This window comes from Chaetodon trifascialis, chromosome 5 (genome assembly GCF_039877785.1).
Source record: "Chaetodon trifascialis isolate fChaTrf1 chromosome 5, fChaTrf1.hap1, whole genome shotgun sequence".
NCBI classification, from domain to species: Eukaryota; Metazoa; Chordata; class Actinopteri; order Chaetodontiformes; family Chaetodontidae; genus Chaetodon; species Chaetodon trifascialis.
In genome coordinates, this window is record NC_092060.1 from 26,815,779 (window position 1) to 26,841,850 (window position 26,072).

The following is a 26,072-nucleotide window of genomic DNA, read 5'->3' on the forward strand; positions in this document are numbered from 1 at the left end:
TTTTCCCACTGCTTTCATTTTATCGAGCTCAAGGATGACACGAACGCAGCACATTTGCCCTCCTGATTAAAGAGGAGGACCAGTGATTTTTAAACGCGGCACAGCGAAATGGAGAACTTGTGGCGCTGTTTGATAAATTGCTCTTCGCAAAGAGAAAAATCTGATGATATTCTGTTAAAGTGACTTCATGTAACGCGTGCATTTTTGGAGTAAGGAGCCCGGTACTGATAGGAGGTAAAAGCGAAGCGAATCATCCAATTAAATCCCTCAAGAGCTGATGATCGATGATGTCAGCTGCTCTGCTTCTAATTAACGTTTAAATTAAGCCAAAAGAGGAAAAAAAAAAAAAAAAAAACTTTGTGACCATCGCTGCTTCACTTCAGACCTTAAAGCCCATTGGACCGCTGTGTGGGGAGGTCTTCGGGCTGATTCACGCTTCAACTAAATTTGAGGTTAATAATGTACAGCAGCATGGCTCCGGATGGTCTACAGTGTCAGGGGCACTTTTATTGCTCTGGACATCAAATCTATAGAATCAACAGTAAAATAAAACGAGCAGAAGGTTTTTCATCCCTCTCACAATCAGACATGACCCCAGTGTGGATGATGCAGGCCTGCAGGGACAGTGTGGATAAAGGAAATTAAACGATCCAAATCTAATCCAAAGCTTAAAGATGATTTTCCTTCTATTAGATGAAGCATCAAAAAGAAGAAAAAAGACATATTATCTATCCATGTTTGCTATTTCTGTTAAGCATATCTTTTTTATTCTCATTTTTCATAATAATCATTCCTCTCTTAAGGTGGAAAATGTGCACACAAAAAATAAAAAATAAAAAGCCTTCCATGGTCATTATAGTTTGTACTGCGACCGCTTTTATTCCAAACTGATTTTGAATTAGAGTCTACGTGTCAAGCTAAATCATTGTGGTATTAATTTGTGCTCAGACCGGCCTGACTCCTCCGCCTTCTGCGCTTTTATCACAACGATGCGTGTTTCGGTCCAAATTCCCGAAAGAAATTTATCCCCACCGACTCTTTGCTGCTTTTTAATGAGAAATACACACTCAAAGCAGCCACAAAGGGTGGACCTCCAAGGCAGCTAATAGAATTTCCTGCTGTTTTATTTCTCTGTCCCTAAACCAATGTCACCATATGCTCCTGTTGGCACCAGGCTCTCCGCAGTGGCTTCCTGGGCGGCAGGTTTTATCCAAATGGATCAGAATTATATGATTGTATTGAAAAATACACATAACTCTGCAGCACTTGTTTTCTTCAGCCTCTGGCTTGTGTCAGCAGTTGGCACATTTATCATAATTCTTCTGCTGCAGTGTAGGGTACATGTATATTATTTTTTTGCTACAGCAACAGGAAACTTTGTTCCATTTGTGGGGAAAAAAATGCCTATTTGCTGTGTTGCATTTTCATCTCAGGTGTTTTAAACTGTCATTTTTTTTAACATCCTCCTTTCTATTTCTCATAACTGCAAAATATATATTTCGTTCTGTCTGCAAGTTAAAGCCAATCTCTAAAACGCATTAAAACGAATAAAGTGGTGACAACAGCTAAATGTGATAGATGTGACAAGCCGTAAATAAAACAAGGTGTGTTGCCTCTGAGCAGACGTACCTGCTGCTCTCCTCGGCGTCCAGCTCGTCCCCGTTTTGTCTCTCTAATCCGTTTCTGTCTTTACATCCTAAACCCCCATCAGTAAAACTCACATTCTCCGTCCTCAGACTGAGCCACAGCACGGCGTCACCTTTATTATCCGCTTGTTTCACGCTACCGCGTTAAATTACACTGCAACTGTGGATTTTACCTGCAGGGTCAGATTGAAGCACGGGTGAGACACCAAGGAAAATGATGGAAGAAAAATAAACAAAGAGAATGCACAAATTCAACTGTGAGATGAAATTATTTTTTGTCTTTTCTTTCTTCTGTCTTTCTGTTTTAATATCTTAAGAATGTGTGGCTTCACTCTCAGAGGTGAAGCCCTTTTAATATCTCCAGGTATTTATCAAAGTGATATAAAAAATAAGCATGACCCTGGATGCCATATTTTTGTTTATATATTTTAGGTTCAGATTAGAAGTAGGTTTTCTGTCTTCTGCCATAAAGAACAAAGAAGGGAAAAAAAAAAAATCAAAAATCCATCACCTGTCCTGCTGAACAATGGGTTAACCTGAAAAGCTTCTGTTCACTTGTAGGCAAAACATTTTAATAGACTTCAAAATCAGGTCCACAAATGTGCTCATTGTGGCTATTTTAAGCCAAATTCCCGTGCAACACAGTGACTAATGCGCATATTACGCATAACGCTCTATGCGTAATTACGCACGAAAATGACAAAATGAATATCACGGCTGGAGACCGTTGTTGGCTCGGTGTTCCTCCAAACTTTCCATCATGCAAAGATGCTGGTGGCAGTATTCTAATGGCCATCAACTCTCCCTTTCTAGAAGAATACACCAGCAGAGGGAAACAAATGCATAAACATTTCAGGGCATCTTTCTCCTCGGCAGCAACAGACTCCTCCTATTCCCCACGTCCAATTAGTTATTATGGTCCGGCCCTTTAAGACGCAGCAGCGGGTCAGCAAGTAGTATAGTGTTTCTCTAATTGAACTTCGCCCAATCAACAATAACTCGTTAGCAGTCGCTTTCTTTTTCTTGCTGCTTGAGACAGCTTTTTTCCCCTTGCAGGGATTCACCCCCTCCAGTCGGTTACTGCATAAAGATCTACATGGAGCTTGGCAGAGGAATTGCGACTCTCTGAGGGGAATACAGTCCGGCCGCCTTTACAACTACGCCCGAAGCATGGTTATTTTGGAGGAAGGCTCTCCGGCGTGCTAAGTTGCGGCATTGCGGTTTTGAGTGTCAAAATATTGAGGGGGTCTACGAGAACGTCGAGCACCAGAAGAAACACTCGTGGACGCTAAAAACTACCATTTGAATGAAATAATCAACTTTTTGTGGAAGCAGCGTTTCTTCGGGACTGCGATGACCTCCAGTAAAGACATGAAGGCAGGTTCTGTGTTGCAGTCCAGCGGCGACGAGAGGAGACGGGCTCCCTTGGACCAGCTGCCGCCGCCGGCCAACTCCAACAAGCCTTTAACGCCGTTCAGCATTGAGGATATCCTAAACAAACCCTCTGTAAAGAAGTCGGTCGCGAGTATTTGTCCGCCAAGAGTGCTGGAGAAAGTGACGGGCTCCAACTCGGCGAGAAACGGGATCACCACTCCCTCCTCGCCGCTGTGCGCACTGGAGGAGCTGGCCAGCAAAACATTTAAGGGTCTGGAAGTCAGCGTTATCCAGGCAGCAGAAGGTAAAGGCAAACTGTTTTTAATGTTCAATTTTAATTTTCAGAGAGATTGAACAACTTTTAAACTGTTTTTGAAGGGAGGAGAGCGCACCAATCAGACGCAGCTGAGATTCTTTGCTAGCTGGGTTTGTCTTGACTTCAAATGTGGAAATGCTACGACAGCCGTATAGGAATGCGTAAAATACAAGAAATGGAAATAATACATTTACGCACTGACTGAAATGTGCATGCATGTGATCTGTGAACTACTGAGACTGGCTAATATATTGGCTGATACACTTCAGACTGTGTGCTGTCAGAAGTCAGCCATGATGGCCTGCTTCCTGCAGTGCTATGTGGATAAAAACTCAGACTGACATAAACTCAAATGACACACTGACGTGTAAATTTCTGGTGCACGGCAAAAACAATTAACCTAATAATTCTAATATTTGATTAAATTCCCGTTTTTGCCCCAAATGTGGATGAATTATTTCACGTAACTTAAGCCCCAAAAGTATTTTTGTGACAATGTTGACAGCAGTTTAAAATGATCATGTCAGTGGTTTGCAGCAAAGTTCTGAAATTGGTCTCGTCGCTGCTGAAATCGAGAGACAGAAATGTACTATTTTGAAGAAGAACAGAAAACCGAGCATGTGAACCGGGAAAGGCCTGTTAGGAAGTGCCCTCTGTTGCTGCTCTAGTTTGGCTGGAAAGCGACATTTCGGTCGTCTCATTCCTCATGTCTGTTTTCTTCTCCCACCCCTCCAAGGTCGAGAGCATGTGAACGCTTTCGGACAGAGGCAGACGTCGAAAAAGAGGAGAAAGTCGCGGACGGCGTTCACGAACCACCAGATCTACGAACTGGAGAAGAGGTTTTTATACCAGAAGTACCTTTCTCCGGCCGACCGCGACCAGATTGCGCAGCAGCTGGGGCTCTCCAACGCGCAGGTCATCACCTGGTTTCAGAACCGCAGGGCCAAACTCAAGCGGGACCTGGAGGAGATGAAAGCGGACGTGGAGTCGCTAAAGAAAATCACCCCACAGACCCTGCAGAAGCTCGTCAGCATGGAAAACATTGAGGAGGCTCAGGGCGGGGAGCCCCGGGCCAGGTCGCCTAGTATCTCTCCGACCTCCCAAGGACACCGGGCCTTCCCACAGTCCCCCTCCTCGTCCAGAGACCAAACCACGGATGAATTCTCGGAGGACGACGAGGAAATCGAGGTGGACGATTGACAGTCAGGGGGCCTGTGAATTTCATAAGCAACAACTAAAAAGAATATTAAAAGGGGGCATTTTTCCTTCCCAAACTTTTGCACGGATATTGACAAAAAAGGAGAATATAAACATAAAAAAAAAAAAAAAACATTTCAGGACATTTTTTCTGCTCCTCCTCTTTTCCCCCCTCCATTTTAATTTATTAATCGGACTTGTAAAACCTTCCAAGTCTGTCGCTTAAGTTTAACCACAATATTTGAGGAATATGAGGTTTCCTTTCAGACAGACCTGTTATGGTACTGTAAGACTGAAAATTGTGTATACATTTGAATTTTTCACGCTCGTTTTTAAAAAGGGGGGGGGGGGGGTTGGAAAGTTGTGCAATTATTTTCGTTGCTCATTTATTCGCATTCTTCTGTTTGAAGGAACGGGATCTGCCAAATATTTAAATGAACCCCCTTCACCTTTTGTTTTCCATGCACAGCCCGGGCGCGATGTGTCAGTCCATCCCTCCTTCACTAAAAATTTACTTCTTCTGTTGGAATAGAGAGTTTCTGCAGGCACGCAGGCCTGATCGCAGCGCAAAGGAGGCATCACTATTAGCATCGATTGCAGTCTTTCACACGCTGAGTTCTGTATATATACCAAACATCCTATGCGATAATTTTATTGTAACATTCTATTTAATCAGCATCTATGTAAATAAAGGTTATATGATATTTCAAGAAGCTTCCGGTGAGCCTGGATGTGTGATTGTGCACCAAATGATGAAAGAAAAGCAGCAAGCCTAATTAAAAATGTGAGGGGTGACACTGAATGTGTCCCTGAAGGAATATTATGATTCCAGCAGAAGAAATGTAACACAAAGGGGCAGTTAGACATCAGAAGGTGACAGTAGGACAAAGAATATTAAAAGAAAACTATAGATCTGCAGGCTCTCTGCTCTGTGAGATAAAGTCACACTCATATGACTTTCATCAGAACATAATAACAGGGATTTGTCCTGAGAGGTTAAGGAAAGTCTGCTCTGCTTGGTAAAAACTGGCCCTTTTGAATAATTGACCTCTGCTTTCAGCCTTGAAGTGGCATGACTTCAATTAGCAGCCGTCCACCGCCTTTCTTCCCATTCTTTCGCTCGGCTTTGAATGCGTCTTGTCACAAGAAGGTCCCGGTCTGGCCGCGGTGTTAAGAAAAGCTTGCTCCCACCCCTGCGCCATATGTTTTCTTCCTCCTTCTATGAATCGTCTTTAACACAACTGGTCGACATGATTGATTAGGTTAACCCGCCTTTGCTTCACATAAAACAGCTTCCAGCGAGCCGTGGGCAATAATGGCACGCATCTGCCACTCCTGACTCGGGTTTGTTTGGAAAGAGGGAGGAAAAAAAGGCTCCCATGAATAGCAAATGTGTTAGTGTGGGGGTCCTAATGAATAAACCTCAATGGGAGGCAGTGGAGATGCGACGTGCTGCTGCTGGCTGACCATTTGCAACAGTTTTGTTAAGCGGATGAAGAGTTTAGTGTGTGTGTGTGTGTGTGTGTGTGTGTGTGTGTGTGTGTGTGTGTGTGTGTGTGTGTGTGTGTGTGTGTGTGTGTGTGTGTGTGTGTGTGTGTGTGTGTGAGGGTGGGGAGGAGTGTGTTATCGTAGCTATTTAGTCATAAAATACTTATCTAAAACGAGCAATACTGCTTCACCAGCGTTCAACAACACCGATCTGCGAGATTTATTTTTATTTTATTGCACAAACCCGCAAAATGTATGTCATCAAGCCAATGTCATTTTACTCCCTGATCCTTTTCATTCTTCATTTTTATTATCTGACAATTGTTAAACCTCTATCAGCAATGTATTTTGTGGTTATTTGAGAGGATCAAGCAGTTTCAGCTTCTAGACTGATATTTATTTTTAAATCCAGATTTCAAAAATCAAATCAGCAAGTTAGGCTTTGTGGGGTCTCCTCTTTTAACCAAATACTGACAGTTACATCTAAATTAAGTTAGTTTATTAATCTATCACTTAGTTGGACTTAAAATCATTTTCTTGGCACAAGCTGCTTTACAATTTATTGTTTTGTGAGCAAAACGCGATGGAAAGGGCACCTCACTGCCACCTGAAAATAAAAATTAAAATAAGACAATGTGAGAAGTTGGGACTAAAAGCAAACCAAAAGGCTTGTTAGGACGGATTTTTTTTTCTTCTTTTTTTGGGGGGGGGGGGGGGGGGGGGGGGGGGCAGAGGAGCAGAGCAGGCTGGCGTACACAATAGGAGTAATCGGCTGGAATCGCGCAGGTTGAAAAGTCAAGTAGGCCTTTTATTGTGGAGCCTCTCTGGACCGGCAGCAGGAACAAGGCGCAGGATGGAGCTTTAAATAAAAGTCAGGGGACAAACGCTGCCTTAAAGGTCCTGATACAACTGTAGCGTCTTATTTATAGAAAGATACACCAGAAGAATATCACTGTTTGGGGCCTTCTGGCTTTATAAGTATTTCACTATAAATTTTACTGTTATTCCTTTATCTCAATGACATTCCCATAATATCCCTCGAGGTGCTTGTGTTTTATTTTATTCTTTTATTTTGAAATTTAAAACTGAAGGATGTGTAACAGCTTTACCACTTACAATTTCACCATTAAAACGTGGTTGTAATTATTACTGCTATTTCACATGTACCACATTTAGTTACAGTAGCAATAATAGATCCACCACATTTCACCACCTCAGTTTTGACTCTTCTCTTCTTAAAATGCTGAACTCAGATGGAGTTTTCAGTGACACGAGTGAATGAAACACACAGGCAGTCAGTGGCTCAGTCCTTTGTTGGGGGGCACATTTAGATGTACATGTTTCCTCTGTATTATGATCAGAGAAATTAAAAGCCCAGAGGTGTGAGATGCAATCTAACCGAGCTGTCCGACAGGAGCCTGAAATTCTCCATTTTGGCCTAAAGGTCACAGCTTTAGGGGATTATTGTTTTTTCTACATATGGGTGCCCTGGAGGGACTTGATCAGGGTTTCTAACGGTGGCTGGGGGAAACCTATAATATGCATGTGTGTGTGTGTGTGTGTGTGTGTGTGTGTGTGTGTGTGTGTGTGTGTGTGTGTGTGTGTGCGTGTGTGTGTGTGTGTGTGCTTGTGTGTATGTCATGCTGCTGACTGGTGTGCAGGTTTCCAGTGAGTTCATTTTATTCCTCATTTAAAAACATGGCCACCGGGGCCTGATTTGGAGCAGCGAAAGGTTCAAATTAACTTCAGGATGTTGTGATGGTTATTGGAAACATTAAAACACTGTCTCTTCAGACAGAGCAGGAATTGTTTTTTTTGGAAAATAAGACTTTCAAAATTTCAGCCCCAAATGTCCTTTAAAGGCGTCTTTATGGCATCTCTCCTTCAGTTATAGGAAGATCTGGCAAGTGTTTCGTCCCCCGCGGCCTTATTCCAGGTTCCTGACCTCTGCGGTAAAATGGAAAACTGTCCTGCCCTTGTTGAACACATGGTCTTCTTTCATATGAAATCTAAACTCCATTTGTAGCCTTTGACCTTTAAGACACATAAACACCCAACACCGATTTGTCTTTGTAAAGCAGCGAAATAAAAACACAAACCAGCTGCTTAACCCACACAACGTTATCCCAGCGTTAAAAATTCATTAAGCTCATTTACTGTCATTTTGTACGTAAGAGCAAATTCTCAACAGCATATTCAAGATGCTGCGAGTGCAACTTAGTAAAGTGCTGCTGAAATGTTGTGGCTGCTGCAGTCTACTAGAGACAGAATACGATACAAGGCTTGTATATATTATCAGCCCGTGTCAGGTTATCAGAGTCTTTTCATTCTGGACAAGCTCACACACATCAAAGCCTCCCGCCTCTGATGTCTGAGAAGCACCGAGTGTGCCACCTAGTGCTCATCTGGGAGGACTGTCCTCAGCTCGAAGCGGGGCCGGTCACAGAGGGGCAGCGGCATTCTGCAAGGATAAAGAGGGTCTGGACGGACAAGTTTTTGCTTTGAGTGACGTCTTGGACTAAAGCAGCGCTCCTTTCCGAGCTTCCCAGCGCAGACGGCAGCAATCCACCAAACCTTTTCATACGGTTTTCTCTGCAAGCCTCTAAAACATGCAATAAAAAGTATCACCGGAGTTAGCGTGTCACATAAACATTCAAAAGAGGAGGTGGAATGCCAGTTGGCTTCAGATGCTCTTAAATTTTGGGATGGCAGCTATGTTCTTAAAGGAGCACTCACTCTGCTGGTTTTACACATGTAGCTGAGCTGACTGTGCAGGAGGAGAGCTGCAGCTCCTGTCGAAACAGTTGTGTAATGTCTTCTGAGGCTGCGGAGGGAGTCCATAAAACATAAGCCTGATGAGAGTTAGCCCTAATTGGGCTTGCAGACGTACAAATTTCTAAGAGAAAACCTGCCTTACAAACTGGGTGTGGAGTTTGAAGGTCGTGGCCGTTGTTCAGGCATGCACGGTCTGATGGATACTGCTATTGGGTTGCATTATTGGAAATGTAGGTACCAGCATTTTTTAAGCTTGGCTCATGCTAGAGAGGAAAAGTCAGGATACCTCAGCCTGTGCTGCATCATCTTTGACCGTTCCCTTTGTCTCTTGATGGAAATGCAGTAATAAATCATTTAAGCTCCACTTTAAGTCAACAAAAAATCCACAATGTTCAGGTTGAAGCCATAATGCTTCCCACAGCTGGGGAAGGGTGGACCTGGAGGTAATTATTATTTCAATACTGAATCACAGCAGATTATTATTATTATTATTATTATTATTTGCACGTTAGAACAAAAAAATGCCTTGAATATGTAAATAATAAAGGATTTGATTTAAAGGAGAGCAAATATAAAAACACAAACTAATTAACAGCTTCACTGTTCGCTCACCTTGCTTTGACTGAGCCCACATCATCACTAGTGCAATTTCAGAGGTTATACAATGAGCTGAATTAAGCTTTTATTTACTCCCATTATCACTCAGATGAGTCGATTCTAAACATGGAAAAACATGGTGGAGCTGTGAATTAGCCTCGAGCCGGCTGTTTGTGAGAGAAGAGCGCTCGTGAAGGAGGCCACCAAGAGATCTATGTGGACACTGAGGGAGCTACGAGCTACATGGCCGAGAGAGGAGGCACATAAAAATACTGCTGCTGAGATTCATCAGTCACAGCTTCATGGCTGTTGAAAAGACTCACGATCTGACGCCATAGAGTTTGCCAGACGGCCTGCAGGAGACAGAGGAGGAAGATTCTGTGGAGCGCTGAGAAGTGACCTTTATGACCGTCTTATTACTCACAGTGTTTGGCCTGATCAAAACGCTGCGCCATCACCAGAAACACATGCTATATAGCGAAAAAGGCTGGAAGTGGCAGCATCTTTCTGTGGAGCTTTTCTCTATAACGGGCCCCAGAGGGCCGGGGAATGTAGAAACCAAAATCAAGAGCAGAAAAACAGAAAAATCCGACAGGAAAACCTGCTGCAGTCTGCAAAAGAACTGCAACATGGGAGATGATTTATTTGTCAGTAGGACAATAACTCCAAACATGAAGGCAAAGCGACACGGGATGGCTTCAGAATAACAATGGCCGGCCAAGACGAGTCCCGAATCTGCGGCGGGACGTTAAAGTTACTGTTCACGCACGGCCCCGATGAAACCTGACAGAGATTGAGCAGTTTTGTAAAGATTTGGGGAAAATGCACTGTGCAGACGCTTGAAGCCGGTACAGACCGATCCACAGGAACGCAGGCCAGGAGCGCGTCTCATACAGACCGACTTCAGCGGGACGAGCAGGGTTTGTTTGCGCGTTCTGTGACGTGAGATTCAAAGCAGTGAAACGGTAAGACAAGAAAAAAGGGCAGAAAGCAAGCGGTGTCGCTGCCGTTAGGCCCCGTGGTCAGATTTGTTGTTTTCATATTGTCGGATGTCTCTCTACTCTCCCCAGAGTGTGTGTGTGTGTGTGTGTGTGTGTGTGTGTGTGTGTGTGTGTGTGTGCGCGCGTGTCGGCAGCACCTTTATAAAACCTATAAACCTCACAAAGCTGTAAGATGCTAATAACTGACTGTAGGTCAGCTTTACAAAGAAAGCTGCTGCATCATGAATCACACTTACTGACACCAAAGAGATCCAAAGTTAATATACTGTTAGGTATTAAAAATTAAGTTAAAATAGAATAAAACTGCAACAAGTAAAAATGCATTCAACTTCTGTTCATATTCAAAACGCGTCCAGGAGTGTCATGTGACGCACACGCTGTGTGTGTTTGAGGCTTTCCTGTATCTGCACGCAGCTGAAAGCATGCCGTGCTGTAAGCAAGTCATACACAGCGTTATTTTTCACATTTTAAATTTATTTTCAAAAATACAAAACAAGGAAAATAAGTATATGTACACAAACACTATTAAAATAGAATATGTATTGTACAAAATATGTACAGCTGTCCTCGGGGAGGGGGGACAAGTCCTATCTGGTCCTTTTGTCCTTGATGGTGTAGTGAAGGACTAACGGTTGGGCCTACAGGGGAGAAAAATGTGGGGGGGGGGGACATTTGAGGTGAGGTTTATTTCTATTAACATGTAATAAATAAAAGCTGAAGCTCAGACTGATTCATTTTTCATTATGTGTCAAACTAACATTGAACAACAATCTGGTCACATGTCCAGAAAACTGAAAGTGTTTCATGTGAAGTTATATGAATGTGAATTCAATGATTTTGTTCTTCAAAGCTTCAAGTGAAACCGTAATCACGTTACGCATTTTCAGTGAACTTTATCTTAACTTCCTAACAAACGTCAGTACTGCTGTGTCGGCGTGTGCGGGGGTGGATGACATTTGTGGGTGTTAGTTAACAGAAGCTGTACCGTACCTTGCCAAACCAGTGTGAGAGCCATAACCGCTTCATGGTCATGTGATCAGGCAGAGACTCGTTATTGAACAACATCTGGACCTATCGGGAGACCACACAGACAGATGTGAGGGGGAACATCTGCGACTATTTCTATATGCGAAACTGTATGCTGTTAATAAAAAGATAGAAGGAAGCAGAAACACTTTTTTTTTTCTAAAATGTGTCTTGGGACGCCGTCGCCATCAGGAACTCTAATATGTTTGTTCAGTGTTGCTAAATCACAGTTTTATGGAAGATTTAAGCCAAACGATCTGACAGAGCAAGTCAAAGGAAATGTAGTAACGAGGAACACACGGCCTTTCAGAGGGTCAGACTGTCGTGATTTTAAGGGAAATTTGACGACAAGAGGAATTAAAATCACAAAATCAAGGCTAACACAATGCTTTCATTGATTGTTTGTTTGAATTTGAGCCACGTCTGTGCACGTAGTAACACGTAATATTGGCTCAGAGTGTACGATCGGCACTTGGCCGAGTACCAAAAGGTCGGCCATCTTCCAAATTTCACCCATTTCTGTACGTTGTCAGTTTAAGCCAACCTCCATGCTGGTTATGTAGCAGCAGAAGCAATGATGCTACGGTTAGCTACAGCTTAGCTATGCTTAATAGACTGTATCCTCTGCATCAAACATCTGCTGACCAATCAAAATTGGTTTCCATTGAACAGTTTGAGTCTGACTGAACAGTGAGGAGTTGACATTTCATTTCAAACATCCATATTATTTGCAAAATCTTATCAAATAAGGCCCAAATAAAAGCCAAGTAAATGACAAAGAAGCCTTGAATGTCACAAGTTTGTTCGGATGTGAACGAAGTATGTCCTGCATGAAGTAAGAAGGAAAGGATGATTATTGGAAACTGAATCTTTTTCTTCCACGTTCCCTCACAGCAGACACAGTTGTCTTTTGAAGAGAGCACAGAATGCTGCTCAATTAGCATTTCACACATCTGTCCTCGTTAGCACGGGACAAATGAGTATTAACAAATCTTTCACGTAATGTCACGAACACCGTAACGTCTTCCTCTATCGCGTCAGTGCTGACGATGACTCACCTGGTGTTTCTCCACGTTGAGCCGGTGACATAGCACTTTCCGTAGGTGTCTCACCTCCGCTCGGACAGAACAGCGGACGAACTTCTGCTGCAGAGACAAGGTCAAACGGACACAGCGTAAAACGACACGTCGAAGTCCAGAAGGTAATAAATCATGTCAGCGGTGCATTTGGGTTCACGTCTCCAAGTCTTGACACCAAGAGGAGCAAGTTAGGGAGATTTCTCGTTCATGCTGCAGGTTAAGATTCCTGCTTCACTCCAGCATTCAACAAGCAACTGCACTCTGGAAACACATCACTATTCATTAGAATTAAATATCTCATCTCTTCATACTCGAGCCAGTGTTCAGCAGCACAAACTGCAACATGTTCTTCTGTAACAAAAGGTGGCAAAACACATTTCCAGCACTGGAAACGTCCACTAACAATCAAGCAGCAGTGGACCGACGGGGTGTGGCGCGCTCCTGTTACAATCAGATTTACAGTGAAGAGAAACACAGCTTACTGCTGCACGTTTTCCGGCCCCCGCTGACTTACTGCCCGCTCTTCAGCCACAGCGCTAAACTTCCCTTTTCCCCTGAACATGGCGTGAGACAGTATTTCTTTAAAAGTCGAAGCAGAAAATGATTTTGCTGAATGTCCGGCTCAGTAAAAACAGTGGAGTCTAATGGACGCGCAGAGGAGACAGAGCAGCATGTGACAAAGGTCAACACAGCAAGGACGTGGACGAACATAACCCCAGCGGGGTGACCGGCTTTTTCATTTTTAATAGGCGCGGTTCTAGATTTTATAAGTTCACAAAGGGGTTAGACTGAAACACAGTACAACTGCATTTCAGGAGCCAGGAATGGAACCAATGAAGCCACGTGCTCCCATTACAGAAGGTAACATTAGACACAACAATAAACAACATTTTCATTTCGCGTAGTGGTCAAAGAGGACATAGGTGGATGATGATGATGATGCCCCAGCGCATGAACAGTCACCTAATCGCTTCACTCAAACTCCTCACTCACATGCTGTGTGACATCTAACATTCAGAATATTCTCCTCTTTAAAACCAGATTAAAAGGTCCAAGAGAGCAAAGCCTGGTCTGGACCTGGTCTGTTTGGATGTGACATGCAGATCATGCATGCATCATCAAGTGTGCCTGCTCTGGAAAGACAGGAACTGACTGCTGCTGCTGGTTTAACCTGTTGAAAAATCTGCTATAGCAAAAACATACTTCAAACAGTAAAATCTGAAATCTTGTTTGGAACGCTACACAGGCGTCTGCTGAACAAGGGCGCCCTCTGCTGGCCGAGCGCGGTCTTTGCAGCATGTGAAGCGATGTTGGCTGGACCGCGTGGATAATGAGCACAGCGGAGTTTGACACATCCTGAGCCCATTAGTTAAATTACTCCCACACTGATCTTTGTTCACGTCTTGACTGAATCCAATCTGGACATTATGCAACCCCACGTCCCCCGTTACACACACGTCCCCCGACAAATGGGCCTGTCAAGGGGATCCGGCCACATGAGGAAAAACCCCCTGTAATAACTGACAAGGTAGGCATTTTTTTCAGTTTAGCGGGTTTGAAATTGGTTAGCAAGCACGTTTCAAACACACATTTAAATTGCCAGCATGTAAATGTGTGTGAATAGGCACGAGGAAACACTGTAAGACTGAACATAGCACGGGACAGGAAACTAATGGGATAATTGATGATTAGCTGTTCTTTTACGGTATGCTACTGTTACCAAGCAGCAACATTTTTCTGTCTGTCTCCATTGTTCTTTTATGTCACATTTGCCACAAAGGAACAGAGTTCTGAAAGTTTAGACACTCACAGGCGAGTGTCTGTCTGCTAATCTACAAACTGTCTGGCAGTGTCTTAACCGTCTGGTGCCCTGGTCAATTTAAAACAATGGCTACAAGGCAGCTGTTGGACATAAATACAATTTTCTGCTCCTCTTGAGTCCGACAAGTCAGCACTAATCACCACAAACACTGAGTCAACGTCTTGGCCATTTAGTCTAAAGAGCTGCTGGTCGAAAACACCACAACTCTTTCTCAAACAATTAGAACGGCTCCAATTACTGAGAAATTAGCCGTTTTGGTTTGGTGGTGAAATAAAGAATGATTATATGCCTCACTGGTATCCTTGTCATACTTATCCCTGTCTCTCTGTGAGCACGAGGCAGCCAGAGTAACCAGCTCTGAGTGCTGAATTCTGCTGTTGCTGCAGATGTCATTGTGCCATGTATTTGCTTAGCAGTTAAGGGCAGAAAATTACTTGTTAAGGCTTCAAAAATGTGGCCTGGAGACACGTTTTGCACGGCTGCTCAAACCTGTGAGCCGAGTCGCTCTGAAAGCATCCATAACCAGTCCAACTTTTCACCGAGTACACAGACTTTAACACAACGCTAAATAAATCTGAGATCACTCGTTGGTATACGTGACTCACCTGAAGAGTAAGTTTCGTCTTATCTTTTCCAGCAAGCGATGAACTGTAAAGACAAAAGAGACTGTTTTAAAAGTCTGACACGTTCATATTCTACCAGTCTCATCTCACAAGGATTGTACGATAAGAGAAACAGGCACAAATGCGCTGTTAGACGCAGACTCGAGCTCACCTTAGCCTTTCTAAACACAGCGAAACCTGCTCATCGTATCTGTAGAAGTGGGCTTTCGAATGGTCGAAGCTTGTGTACGGTAAACCTGCAGCATCGGGTACAGCGTCTAGAGGAAAAAGGAAGAAAGAGGTTTTAAACTTACACATCAAAGCACACAGTCGCTGACTAGGTTGTTGCAGAACTGCAACCAGCTGCAAACTGACGAGAGATGCAGTTTAAGTCTGTCAGGTCGCTTCCTAACAAACAACCATTCAGGAATCAACTCAGTGCAGAAAACAGTACCTGCATGGCAAAACAGTGCACAAGTTAGCATCAGCAGAGCGATACTAAAGTTCACAATCTGCGTCATTAACATACACAAACAGCTGTTTTACACTCTCTCGCCATCTAAAAAACAAACAGTGACTCAGCCTGCAGCCGCTTCACGGAAGGAAGATCCTGTGGAGCTCAGCCCCGCTTTCATCCTCAGTGTCATTCTGTACTTCACGTTTAATTTCATGTGTTGCACACAGCATTAATATCTGCTGTAGTAATGCTCCTTTCAAAGGTTTCTTGGTTTATGACCGTTTTACTTGCACAAACTGTGGTTTACAGTCATGTGACCTCTGAGCAGTGCTGTGCAGTGACACCACAGCAAACAGCGTGGAGCACCAGAGACGCCCCACAGGCTGGTCTGGTCCCCTCGTCAGTCTCATCACAAACAAACGATATTAAATTGAAGCCTTACCGTCTCCAGCCGGTTGGATGACTCTCTCTAATCCACGCGACTGATAAAATTCCTTTATTCTTTTGTCTTCACCTGTTCAAACATGAATGTGGATATTAGATAAATATGACAGAAACAGCAGAAATTGATTTTCAAACACAGATGATAATAAACCTGTCCACAGAGGCATCATTTATTTTGAGTAAAACAGAGTCCACTAATGCCAAACTCTAAATATTGAGGACTTTAGGTCACAGGTGTTCGTCACACAGACAGACAGCAGCGTTTCTTACTTTCTTGTAGTCCAGGCACCAGTTTGTAGACAATGTCCTGCATCACTCGATCCAGTTTGAGGTTGAGTAAAGGCTGCGTTTCGTGGATTTTGATGTTGCACATTGGACAATACTTGCTCGTTTGCAGGTATTTCACAATACAACTTTTACAGACTGCAGAGAAGAAGGAAACAAAGACGTTTCAGTGTCATTGTGACAGCTTCCTGAAACATTAGCCTGTTCCAGTGAGGTGAAAGACAGACTTTTACAATTCACTAACACAAGGACAGACTGTCACTTCCAGCTCGGGTTAAACTCACAGGTGTGCAAGCACTCTGTAATTGTTGTGGCATCTATGAAGTAACCCGCACAAAGGTAGCAGACGATGTGTTCGTTCAGGTCCTTGATCTTCAGCTTGACCTCCTCCTGTTGGGACGAACAAAAAGGTGTTTTAAAAGCTTTCAAATGTGGCTCAAACGTCTATTTATTTATTACACAAACAAAGATTCATGAGCACGGTCAAGCTTTCGACTGATTATATTAAAAATCACTGAGTTTTAACCCATGAGTGCTCATAATGAGCATCACACTGCACCGAGGATCCAGGAGTTCAGCCTTCATCGCAAACTTCAGTCCTCTGACTGAGCTCCAAGCAGACCACAGCTGACGCTGACCCCCCCCCCCCCCCCCCAAAACTGCTTGAATGGAGAAATGAAACTGTTTTCTCCAACTCTTCTGCATTTAGACCAGACAGCTGACTCTGACCTTTGACCTTTGTGTCCAAAAGGAAAGAAAAACGGTGAGTTTTCCTATCAGGAGGTCAATTCATCACACTAAAAAAGCTAAATGTGAAGGGACTTCTGACAGAAAAGCGGGTCGGGCAATGGGGGGGTGGGGGTCAAATCTGTTTTTGGACTGATGGGAACGGTTGAGACAAACGTAGCGCACAAACAAATGTAAGCGCGATAACAGCGAGCTGTGCTTCCGTCAAACACGAGCCCACGGCCGGCAGAAACACACCGCAGTTACTTCATTATCCGACAGCCGAGAGCGAACGCGCGGAGTCCGGCGGCCGTTACCGTCCCACTTCACTCACACGCCGCTTCAACTACAAGTAAACTCTCGGTGAAACTGACGAATACCGCTGAACGCGTGGCCGAAAGCGAGCGAAAACAGTCCGTTGGTGGGATTTCCACACGCTACTCCACTGTTGAGGCAGAACAACACGGGTGGACTCCCACCGTCCACGCATGCTCACACGCGGCTCGCTTCGCAGCGCTTCAGCGTTGCTCGCTCCGTCTCCTCTCCATCAGCGCCGCGGAGACGACAACGATCTCCCGTCAATGCGTGCGTTTAACTCGTCCGTAGCTCAGTTTGACTGCCCGTCCGCTCCCACTGCGGTACAAGCGAGCTCGAACAACACGGCCACTCACCTCGTTCCTCAGCGGGTCCAGTTTGTAGACGGACTGTAGCTGATTTCGTAGCCGCATCGCTATGGCCATCGGACCTTGCTCCGCCATCTTTGGAAATTATGCTTACTTCCGGGTAAACCGGAAGTGGCATTTTCTGCACGCTGAAGGAGGCGGGTAACTGCGATAAATAAATAAATAAATAAATAAATAAATAAATAAATAAAAAAGTTGAGTAAGAAGTCACCGCGCCAACTACAAAAAAGAAATCACTTTTTCAAATGTTAAAAGTCTCGCCAGTTTAATGCAGGCCTACAGATTTACTGGACTTTATTACAGAGTGTTTTTCTAAAAGCAAACTAAAGCTGCTGCACAGTTTGCAAAGGAAAAAAAAACAAACAAACAAAAACATGAGTTAAGTGGTTCCCAAATTAGGAATGTACTCCAAGAGAATGCATAGCTGCCATAAATATCACTCTTAGCTGTGTGCAGTTCACATTCGGCCATAAAATGAGCCGAGAACAATAAAGATGTTTTTTTCTTTCTTTTTCAACATATTTTGCTTTGTTGAACCAGAAGACCTTATTTTAGCCCTAGCAGTTAACGACACACTGACACATTCATTTGAGGTAGATTAACTACTTATCTTGATTTGAATAGGCAAACTCAGCCGGCTATCGGTCACACAGAGACAACAAACTGAAATACAAGCCTTAAAAGTTTCACTTCAAAACTGATTACTTTCTTATTAGTAGGTGTTGAACACAATGACAAGCTTAACTATAGTCCAAACCCTGCCCAAAACCACAGCTTTATGTCGCTTTGCCTGCCCATGGATGCATCAATAAATGATTTACAGTACTTCTTACAGTGTTTCTGCTGGCATAGCACATTTTCATACAAATGTAGTTTGAGGTGGTTTACAAGAGGGAAACGAGATGATCATCAAGAGAACAGAAGGAAAATAAAGAGAAGAGCAGAGGCCTCAGAAAAAACATGGATACAAAAACGAATGCATAAGAGCAGCGAATGAATCACTCTGAGGATTCTGAATTGAATTAAATTGGTCTTGAGGTCGCTTTTAAATGGGTTTTATATGATTTCACTCATATACAATATGAGTGAGATCATATTGTATGTTTACTGTGGAGCCCGGCCCTTAAGAGCTTTATGCAAAAGGTGAAGGGTCTTCAAATTAATACTGAAGATAACTTCAGCAGGCATTTTGGATGGCCTACATAGATTTATGCATAAACTTAGGCCTTGAGTACATTTAGAACCTTTTTCTTATTACATCTATATCTGGTCCAACCCTACAAAAATAATTCATTTTTCAGGGAGGCAGAGCAGCTTTAGGATTAGGTCTGTGTTCGTCCACTTGTTTGTCTCTTCTCTTGGCAATAGAGGGCACTGCAGGCAAACACTTAAGGAAATAGTTTGCAGCCTTTGGCATCTGCTGATATTTATGTAGCATCAGGTAAGACCATGTCATTCAGTCACTCATGCACTCAGGGGTTTAATGTAGTTGTTGAAAAGAAGATCCCATTAAAACACATGAACTCAGCATACCAACCTCTTGTTCAGCATTTGAGTTGTCTTTGCACAGTATACACAAAGCCCCCATGTCTTAAACCAGCACACAGTGTGAATTATTGTTAAATATTCTCTAATTCATTTTCATGTTTATTTTGTTACTCATGCAAAGACACTGGTGATGGGATCATATAGATTGTGCAGTTGTATACTGCACTGGATTCAAATCAAGTTGGCAGTGAGGTTGCACCACTGCTGGTATACAAACCATGTATATAACACTGGGCTAAGCTAGAGTGCTAAGTACAGAGTGCTAAGCTAGTACCATACCTGAAGGTGAGGTGTGGAAAAACACAATCCTCAGCAACACAGAGAACATGGTGGGTCTTGTAACCTAAACCCTCTGACATCTCAAGACCTACAGTACTCAGGCACCATGGAGGGTGGGCTGCTCTCACAACTGTGCAGTCCCATTAGCTCTGGTAAATTATGGCAGACATCTCATTAATATGTTTTCAGCAATATAGAATCAAAAACCAATAAAATCTTGCTGCTACAAAGCCAAACAAGACATAGATGCTCAGAATGAACAACAAAACACACATGCTGGACATATTTGGCTTTATTTAAAGGCTGCAACCCTTGTAAGTGTGGTACGATTCAAGAAAATGCACATTAAGGATTATATTAGCTAAAATAGGTTGAAAATGTTTTGTTTTATCCATAAACTAAACTGACTGTAATTGGCTTTACAGAGCAAATCTTTGCAGCGGTGACCCTTTCACTTAGAGGAGCACTTGTGACTGAAGTGCTTGAACCCCCCCAGACTGTTTGGAGGTTGAATAAGTACTTCTCTCCCCTCCCTGAACAACAACCATCCAGGGGCTCTTGAGAAAAGAACTGAACCATTGGCTCGGTGGCCAGCAGTGGAGGACTGTGGTCGTCCTGGGCAGCTCCCAGACCTATGTCTAAATATGTGTGAATATGAAGCGGGGTGTTGAAATGAAAGAAAGAGTGTGTGGGCCCAGCAACCATTTCCCTAGATACTCATGCGGCTTATGTATTTGGGACAATATTATTTAAATCAACAGCTTTCATTGTGTTATGCTCTATTTTTGGTATTTATTCAGGCTTTTGCTGCAGTGAGATGTCTTACCCTTTTATGCATGTAATACATCTGAGGTTTTTACTCAGACGTGGGTTAAAACCAGTTTATTTTTCCAAAAATTACTTACAATTATTTAATTATGGGAAGAGCGAAAAGTAATAGCTTTGTGGAAAAATTCATTTTCAAAAGGGGAAGAAAAATGTATTCTTGGTTGTGGCTGAGTTGCATCTGCATTAGCGTGTACCCTGTTTCAACAGGTCGTCGTATTGGTATTACATGTGGAGGTCTCCCTGATCCCTCCCAGAGGGCTTCCAACCTGCGGACCACCCAAAAGCTGCCGTCCTAAACAAAGACTTGCCCTTCATTCATCCTTTTGTAATTTCCCAGTGTAACGGAATGACTGGCAAGTTTGTGTTATCCCCACCACCTCAGTGAGTCTGTAGCAGCCAAAATGATTGTGTACAAGCTTTTATTAAGGCTGTTTAAACCTGACATGACTGCTTTGTTTATCGTCATCTATGTTTAATAACAAAGACTCATAATTGATACAGTTTTCTTTGGATTTTGACATTTTCTGGGAGAGGACTTTAACCGCTGCCTAATAACCTTTGCTTCGTAAGTGCACGTACAATACAGTTTAATAAGGTATCAGTCATTCTTGAAATGTTTCTTTTCCATTCATCCTTCTGTGAGAGAAACACCTGATTGGATTTTTTTTCTCCAGATGAAAAGAGAAACAGTTGCCAGAGAGGTCCAAATCAGATTCAGTCAATGTAAACTCAAAAAAAAAAAGAAAAAGCACCAGCAATATATTTTCATTCTTGGCAGCCTTTTTGAGTTTGAAGAGCCGTTGTGATCAGTCTCGCTTCACCGAGCCTTCATAGTCAGGGCTTGTGTCCCCTGCTGTCTGCCATTTCCTCTTGCCATGTAACGTCTTATCTGCTGGGCCTGCGAGGTCACTGCTTATCTGATTGACAGGGCTTTGACTCCACGCAATATCCAAATAACCTGAGGGCCTGCAGGCGCAGGAGGATCACAGTATGGTAAAATCCACCGCTCGGGACGGCGAGAGAGAGAGAGAGTGAGTGAAGAGGTAAAAGAGCCGACGAGAAGGGAGGGGATCAAGACTTAACCAAGCCTTTCATTTGTTGTCATTTCTTCACGTCAAAATCGTAGACAATAGCACCCCTATTTTCTTGGAGTGTCTGCAAATCTGCTAGTTATTTCTCCCGTCCTTCACTTTAATTGGAAATGATTAGTTTATCTGATGGATCAAACACCTGCCAGGACTACAAAGACAGCGCTATTATGAAGAATCTGAGGACCATTTTTCATTCAGTAAAAGTGACAGAAATAAAAAAGTGAGAACGGATGACAAACTTCTTCTCTGTGTCTGCGCTTGGGTTCGACGTTAACTATTACTCTGCGTATTAAATCACGCATGAGGAAACTCCTTTAAAACCACAGCAATCTGAATCAACTGAAAACTCACTGAGCTGATAGAGACCCCATTTACCTCTGTCCTGGACATCCAGTGCCAAAAACAACCACACAACCACCCTGCTACTAGAATCTACGTTCCATCATGCCAAAAAGGAGGCCCCCATCCCTCCCCTCTGTCTCTCTCTCACTCTCTCTATCTGTCTCTCTCTCTCTCTCTCTCTCTCTCTCTCTCTCAGAGCAATCAGAGCATGCAGGGGTGGACTGCAGCTTTTGTCTCTTTTGCTCCAGCAATTGGCCGCCAAGTGGCAAGCTAATGACGAGAGCCCTCTTGGAATGACTCCAGAGCAGTACAGCTTGCGCTTCTTGATGGGCAAGGGCATAATGAATGATGTAGGGCAAGCCCTTAGGCCTCCCCCTGGCACAAAACCCAAAATCCCGGTATCACAATCTGAATTACTTCAAATGCTGGAAAAAATACATGCACAGGAATTTGTCTCAGCGAGAAAATGATGCCAGGATTTGCTGACAGAGTCATGGAAATGAAAAGAAAGCAATGACCTACACAGTACAACACATTAAAAAAGTAAAAGAGAGAGTGTCCATTTATTTATTTATTTTTTTTCAAATATCTGATGGAGCCAATGCCCACAGATCAACGTGTAACAGACTTGGCATAGAAGGCTCATTGTCACCTGTTGTCCCTGCCTAGATGTTAAAAAGGCACCATGAAATCATACAGAATAACATTTCTTATTCAAACTTAACAAGCATACAAATAGCAGTATGAACGCTCCAATACATAAACACACACTAATTATACAATTTTATCTTTTGTCACGCACATGATGTTAAAGATTCAACTATAATAATAACATTTGTAAGACACAAAATGTATCATGCAACAATTGTAGTCTTCCACAGTCCGAACTGGGCGAAGATTGAATAGATATGAATGGAACTGAGGAAATAAAAGGTAAAACCAATCAAGACAAAACAAACTGCAAAACATCAGCTGAGAGGGCGACAGATGCAGTGATGTTAAAAAGTTTGAAACAGGCCCAAAAAAATCCAAAAACGAGTTATCAGAAGTGCCAGCACACACACACACGGAGGCTTAGATTGTGGAGCACTCGACATCATCTGTCCAGCAACATCCCACATGTTGTGACAGAGCAGCACAAAACATGCTCATAACCCTCATCAGCAGTGCAACAATGCCCTGGTTTCACTGAAGCCCACTGAATTTTGTCGGTCTTGGTATAACAAAGTATCAGTATGAGGAGGCGCGTGTGTGTTGCATCTAGCTGCGTGTTAGAGTCTGTCAAACTTTAGATTTGATCATTATCAAAGGCATCAGTAGCATGCCTCTTTTGCACTGGAGTAAACATGCAAATAATGCAAACAGTTCATGCACATAGTGATCTGGCATTTGCTTTGACTTTGCTTTTTCTGGTGTTATTGTCATAAAACCTCCTGCAAACCAAATGCATTTAATTTTCCTCTTACAATGGAACTGTAGCGCTCACGTTTTCCTGCCTGTGGGAGTCAGGATCCTTTGAAAACTGCAGTCCTCAGTTTAGATAAGCTAGAGGCCAAATAATGAATGACACGGTCTGAAGATGCTGAGACATGACGCGTTTGCCAACAAGAACAAGTTGGCCTGCCAGTGTCGGAGAGAAAGAAAGCTCCGTATTAAATCTTATTAATGCGGCACAATAGAGCTTTGTCTGTCATCAACTGAATTTTCATTACTCACGTGTGTGTGCAGCTTTGTGAAGTGTATCCGTGTGCTCGGGCCTGTGAGGCGTGTGTGTGTCAAGCGCACACAAATGCACACACAAAATGCAGTGATCTGTGTTAACTTTCAAGTGTCTCGGTTATCTCAGGATTATCGAAGGGCTCCTCTACACAGGCGGAATGAAACATGAACCTTTTAATTGTAAAATGATAGAAAAACAATGCAGAATCACTGTAATGTGACAGAAAATCATTTTAGGTTGATGGTCTGCAGAATTGTGAAGTGAAGGACCAAAACGGGAAAAGAAGTAAAACTCTCCCTATTCTTAAGAGAACCATGAACTGGTTCAGTATTATATCCCTGAACTTCAGTAATTCTCAAAACCTCCCAGAATATTGGTGGTAGTAGTCTCTCTCTCTCTCTCTCTCTCTCTCTCTCTCTCTCTCTCTCTCTCTCTCTCTCTCTCTCACACACACACACACACATACACACACACACACACACACACACGCACGCTAAGATAAGGTGATCTGTTGTATGTACTCATAATCCACCCACTCATGACAACAAGCACATTATTACATCGGGGTATGCTGAATAACAAAAGATTTCAGTGGCGTTTGTGAGGACGTAAATCCAAATAAACCGTTTAATTCTGATTTTCGTGATTGCTCTCTCTTGATTTGACTACAAAGTTCAGGCTTTCCTGAGTCCATTCATGCACGATTCCCAGCTCATCCTGCCCACACGGATCTCTCTTTGAAATTTAAGACCCACAAAGAAGAGAGACACACTTGCTCCTCTTGTCATCGGCTGTATCTCAGCTGTGCAGGGAGGTGCACGCTCACTTATCACGCAGCCATCTTATCTTCATGGGCATTTAAGAGAATAAGGGTGAAGGGATAACAAACTCAGCCGAGAGGAAGCCTCGCCTAAATCCCAAAGAAGGATGCAGGCTAGGCAAGTGCCGCCGCTACAGGCCGTCTCTGCCAGAGTTAGACCGATATGCAGGTTTTTGTCAGTATTGGGCTTGAACTAAATCTGACACACAGTGTTATATGTTCCAGTTATAGGGTCTTCAGTTCTCATCGGTGTTGAATCACACCTTGTTCACCAAGTATAATTATTATGTGTTTTAAAAGAAATTCTTCCTGAGTGGGTTGAGGTTTTGTCTGTATCTCATGCTGTACTACGATGCACATGATGGCACACATATACAAGCATGTGCTCGTTCTTGTCAATGTTTCGCGCTATTCCACTCACTGGTGGTGCTGGAAACATGGCCACACACCAGCAAAAACCAGGGAACAAGAAGACTGGAGATGTAAAAATGTTTTATACAAGAAAATGCCACAGGGCAACTAAACTGCTCACTGCTAAGTCCAGGTGCATCAGTTACAGCAGAGAGATTTAGTGCCCCAAAATGGTCTAAATTTGAACTTTTACCTCTTTTGCTTTTATAATGTTGTGGTGGGAAACACTGATTATTTGTAAGATCTTGGTATAAACCAGATTAAGTGGTAAAAAAAAAAAACACAACCCTGTTGCAAAAGATTAGTAAAAAATGAGATTATTTCATTTACTTACGGCTATAGCCAAGTTTCTGATGTCTTTAAGAGCACCTCTCTGTTGATGTATTCGTCCTTTTGTGCTGTCTGCACAAATATCGGCATCGGTTTTCTTGCACACGCTGTAACTCGGTCGACTGCCTACAATATGGTGGCCCTGTAACACCAGCTTGCAACATCCAGATAAATGCACATCAAAGCATTACGGTGCTCCAGGATGCCTCTGAGAATGCCGTGAGCTTATGTGTGTGTGCATTTGTGTGAGATAATGGCAATCCTTTGATGCTCGGAGTGATTTGGTTCAAGCATTATTTCCCTTCTGCAGAAGGAACTTTGATGAGGACCCAGAAGAGAAGACCCTTATTGCCTGCACTTACTGTGTCAATAATGGAATTGTTTTGGAGACTTCACCCCCGTCTCATCTTCTTCTCTTCCAGCCTCACATGCAGGCAGTCTTTCATCTATCTTTGCTATCTTCTTCCGTAGCATGCAACTGCTGAGATCACCAGCCCCCGCCGGCACCTCTCGGAGGAAGCAGAGCTATCTGCTCGAGTCGTCTTGATGGCGCTGAGCGCTCACTCTCACTGACACACACAGCATGGGAGCTGATGAGTGTTGTGTTTATAAAACATGCACATGATATGATTCTTAGGTACTTATGAGTGAAAAGCCACAGTCACTTTACATTTAGAGGTCCTTAAGCAACATGGTGCAAACTGAAAACCTATGAGAATGAAAATCTTACAGTTTTAAGCCAATATTTAGAGAGTTTAATGTAAATATAGCTTTAAGCTAAATGTTAACATCAGCATGCTAACATGATCACAGTGAAAATGCTAATATGCTCATGTTAAGCGGGTATAATGTTTACCATGTTCACAGTCATAGTGTAGTGTGGTAGCATGCTAACAGTTGCTAATCAGCAGTAAACACAAAGTAGAGCTGAGGCTGATGGGAATGTCATCAGTTTTAAAGGTATTTCGGACAATGTTTGATCTGCTGATGGCATCAACTGAGGTAGAGGGCAAGAGGCTCGTGATGTTATGGGTGGACCGGCTGGAGAAGGGTGGTGGAAAGAGGGAGAATGGTATGGGATGGATGGAGGTAGCTGGTGGTTAGTGGGTTGGAAAGCAGGTCGGTAAATAATGATCCTGGAGACGAGAGAGACCTGGAGTGTACAAGTACCGCTGTAGCTTAAAC

The 26,072-nt window shown here is 43.2% G+C and overlaps 2 protein-coding genes across 3 annotated transcripts; one reads left to right on the plus strand and one right to left on the minus strand.

Annotated features, from left to right (window-relative positions):
- Positions 1-2,999: 2,999 nt before the first annotated feature.
- On the plus strand, positions 3,000-4,536 carry lbx2 (ladybird homeobox 2). Its single transcript, XM_070963259.1, has 2 exons — positions 3,000-3,324; positions 4,073-4,536. Exons 1-2 carry the CDS (start codon positions 3,000-3,002, stop codon positions 4,534-4,536), a joined length of 789 nt encoding a protein of 262 aa, XP_070819360.1.
- Positions 4,537-10,855: 6,319 nt separating this feature from the next.
- On the minus strand, positions 10,856-17,616 carry pcgf1 (polycomb group ring finger 1). Of its 2 annotated transcripts, none has more exons than XM_070962701.1 (9): positions 17,507-17,616; positions 16,394-16,499; positions 16,095-16,247; positions 15,823-15,894; positions 15,096-15,201; positions 14,927-14,969; positions 12,479-12,565; positions 11,385-11,465; positions 10,856-11,032 (listed from the first exon to the last, which is right to left on the minus strand). In XM_070962701.1, exons 1-9 carry the CDS (start codon positions 17,591-17,593, stop codon positions 10,982-10,984), a joined length of 786 nt encoding a protein of 261 aa, XP_070818802.1. In that variant the 5' UTR covers positions 17,594-17,616; the 3' UTR covers positions 10,856-10,981. The 2 variants fall into 2 exon arrangements, with proteins under 2 accessions (XP_070818802.1, XP_070818803.1); XM_070962702.1 differs by having other exon boundaries at positions 10,913-11,032; positions 12,479-12,562; positions 17,507-17,585.
- Between the last annotated feature and the right edge of the window lie 8,456 nt (positions 17,617-26,072).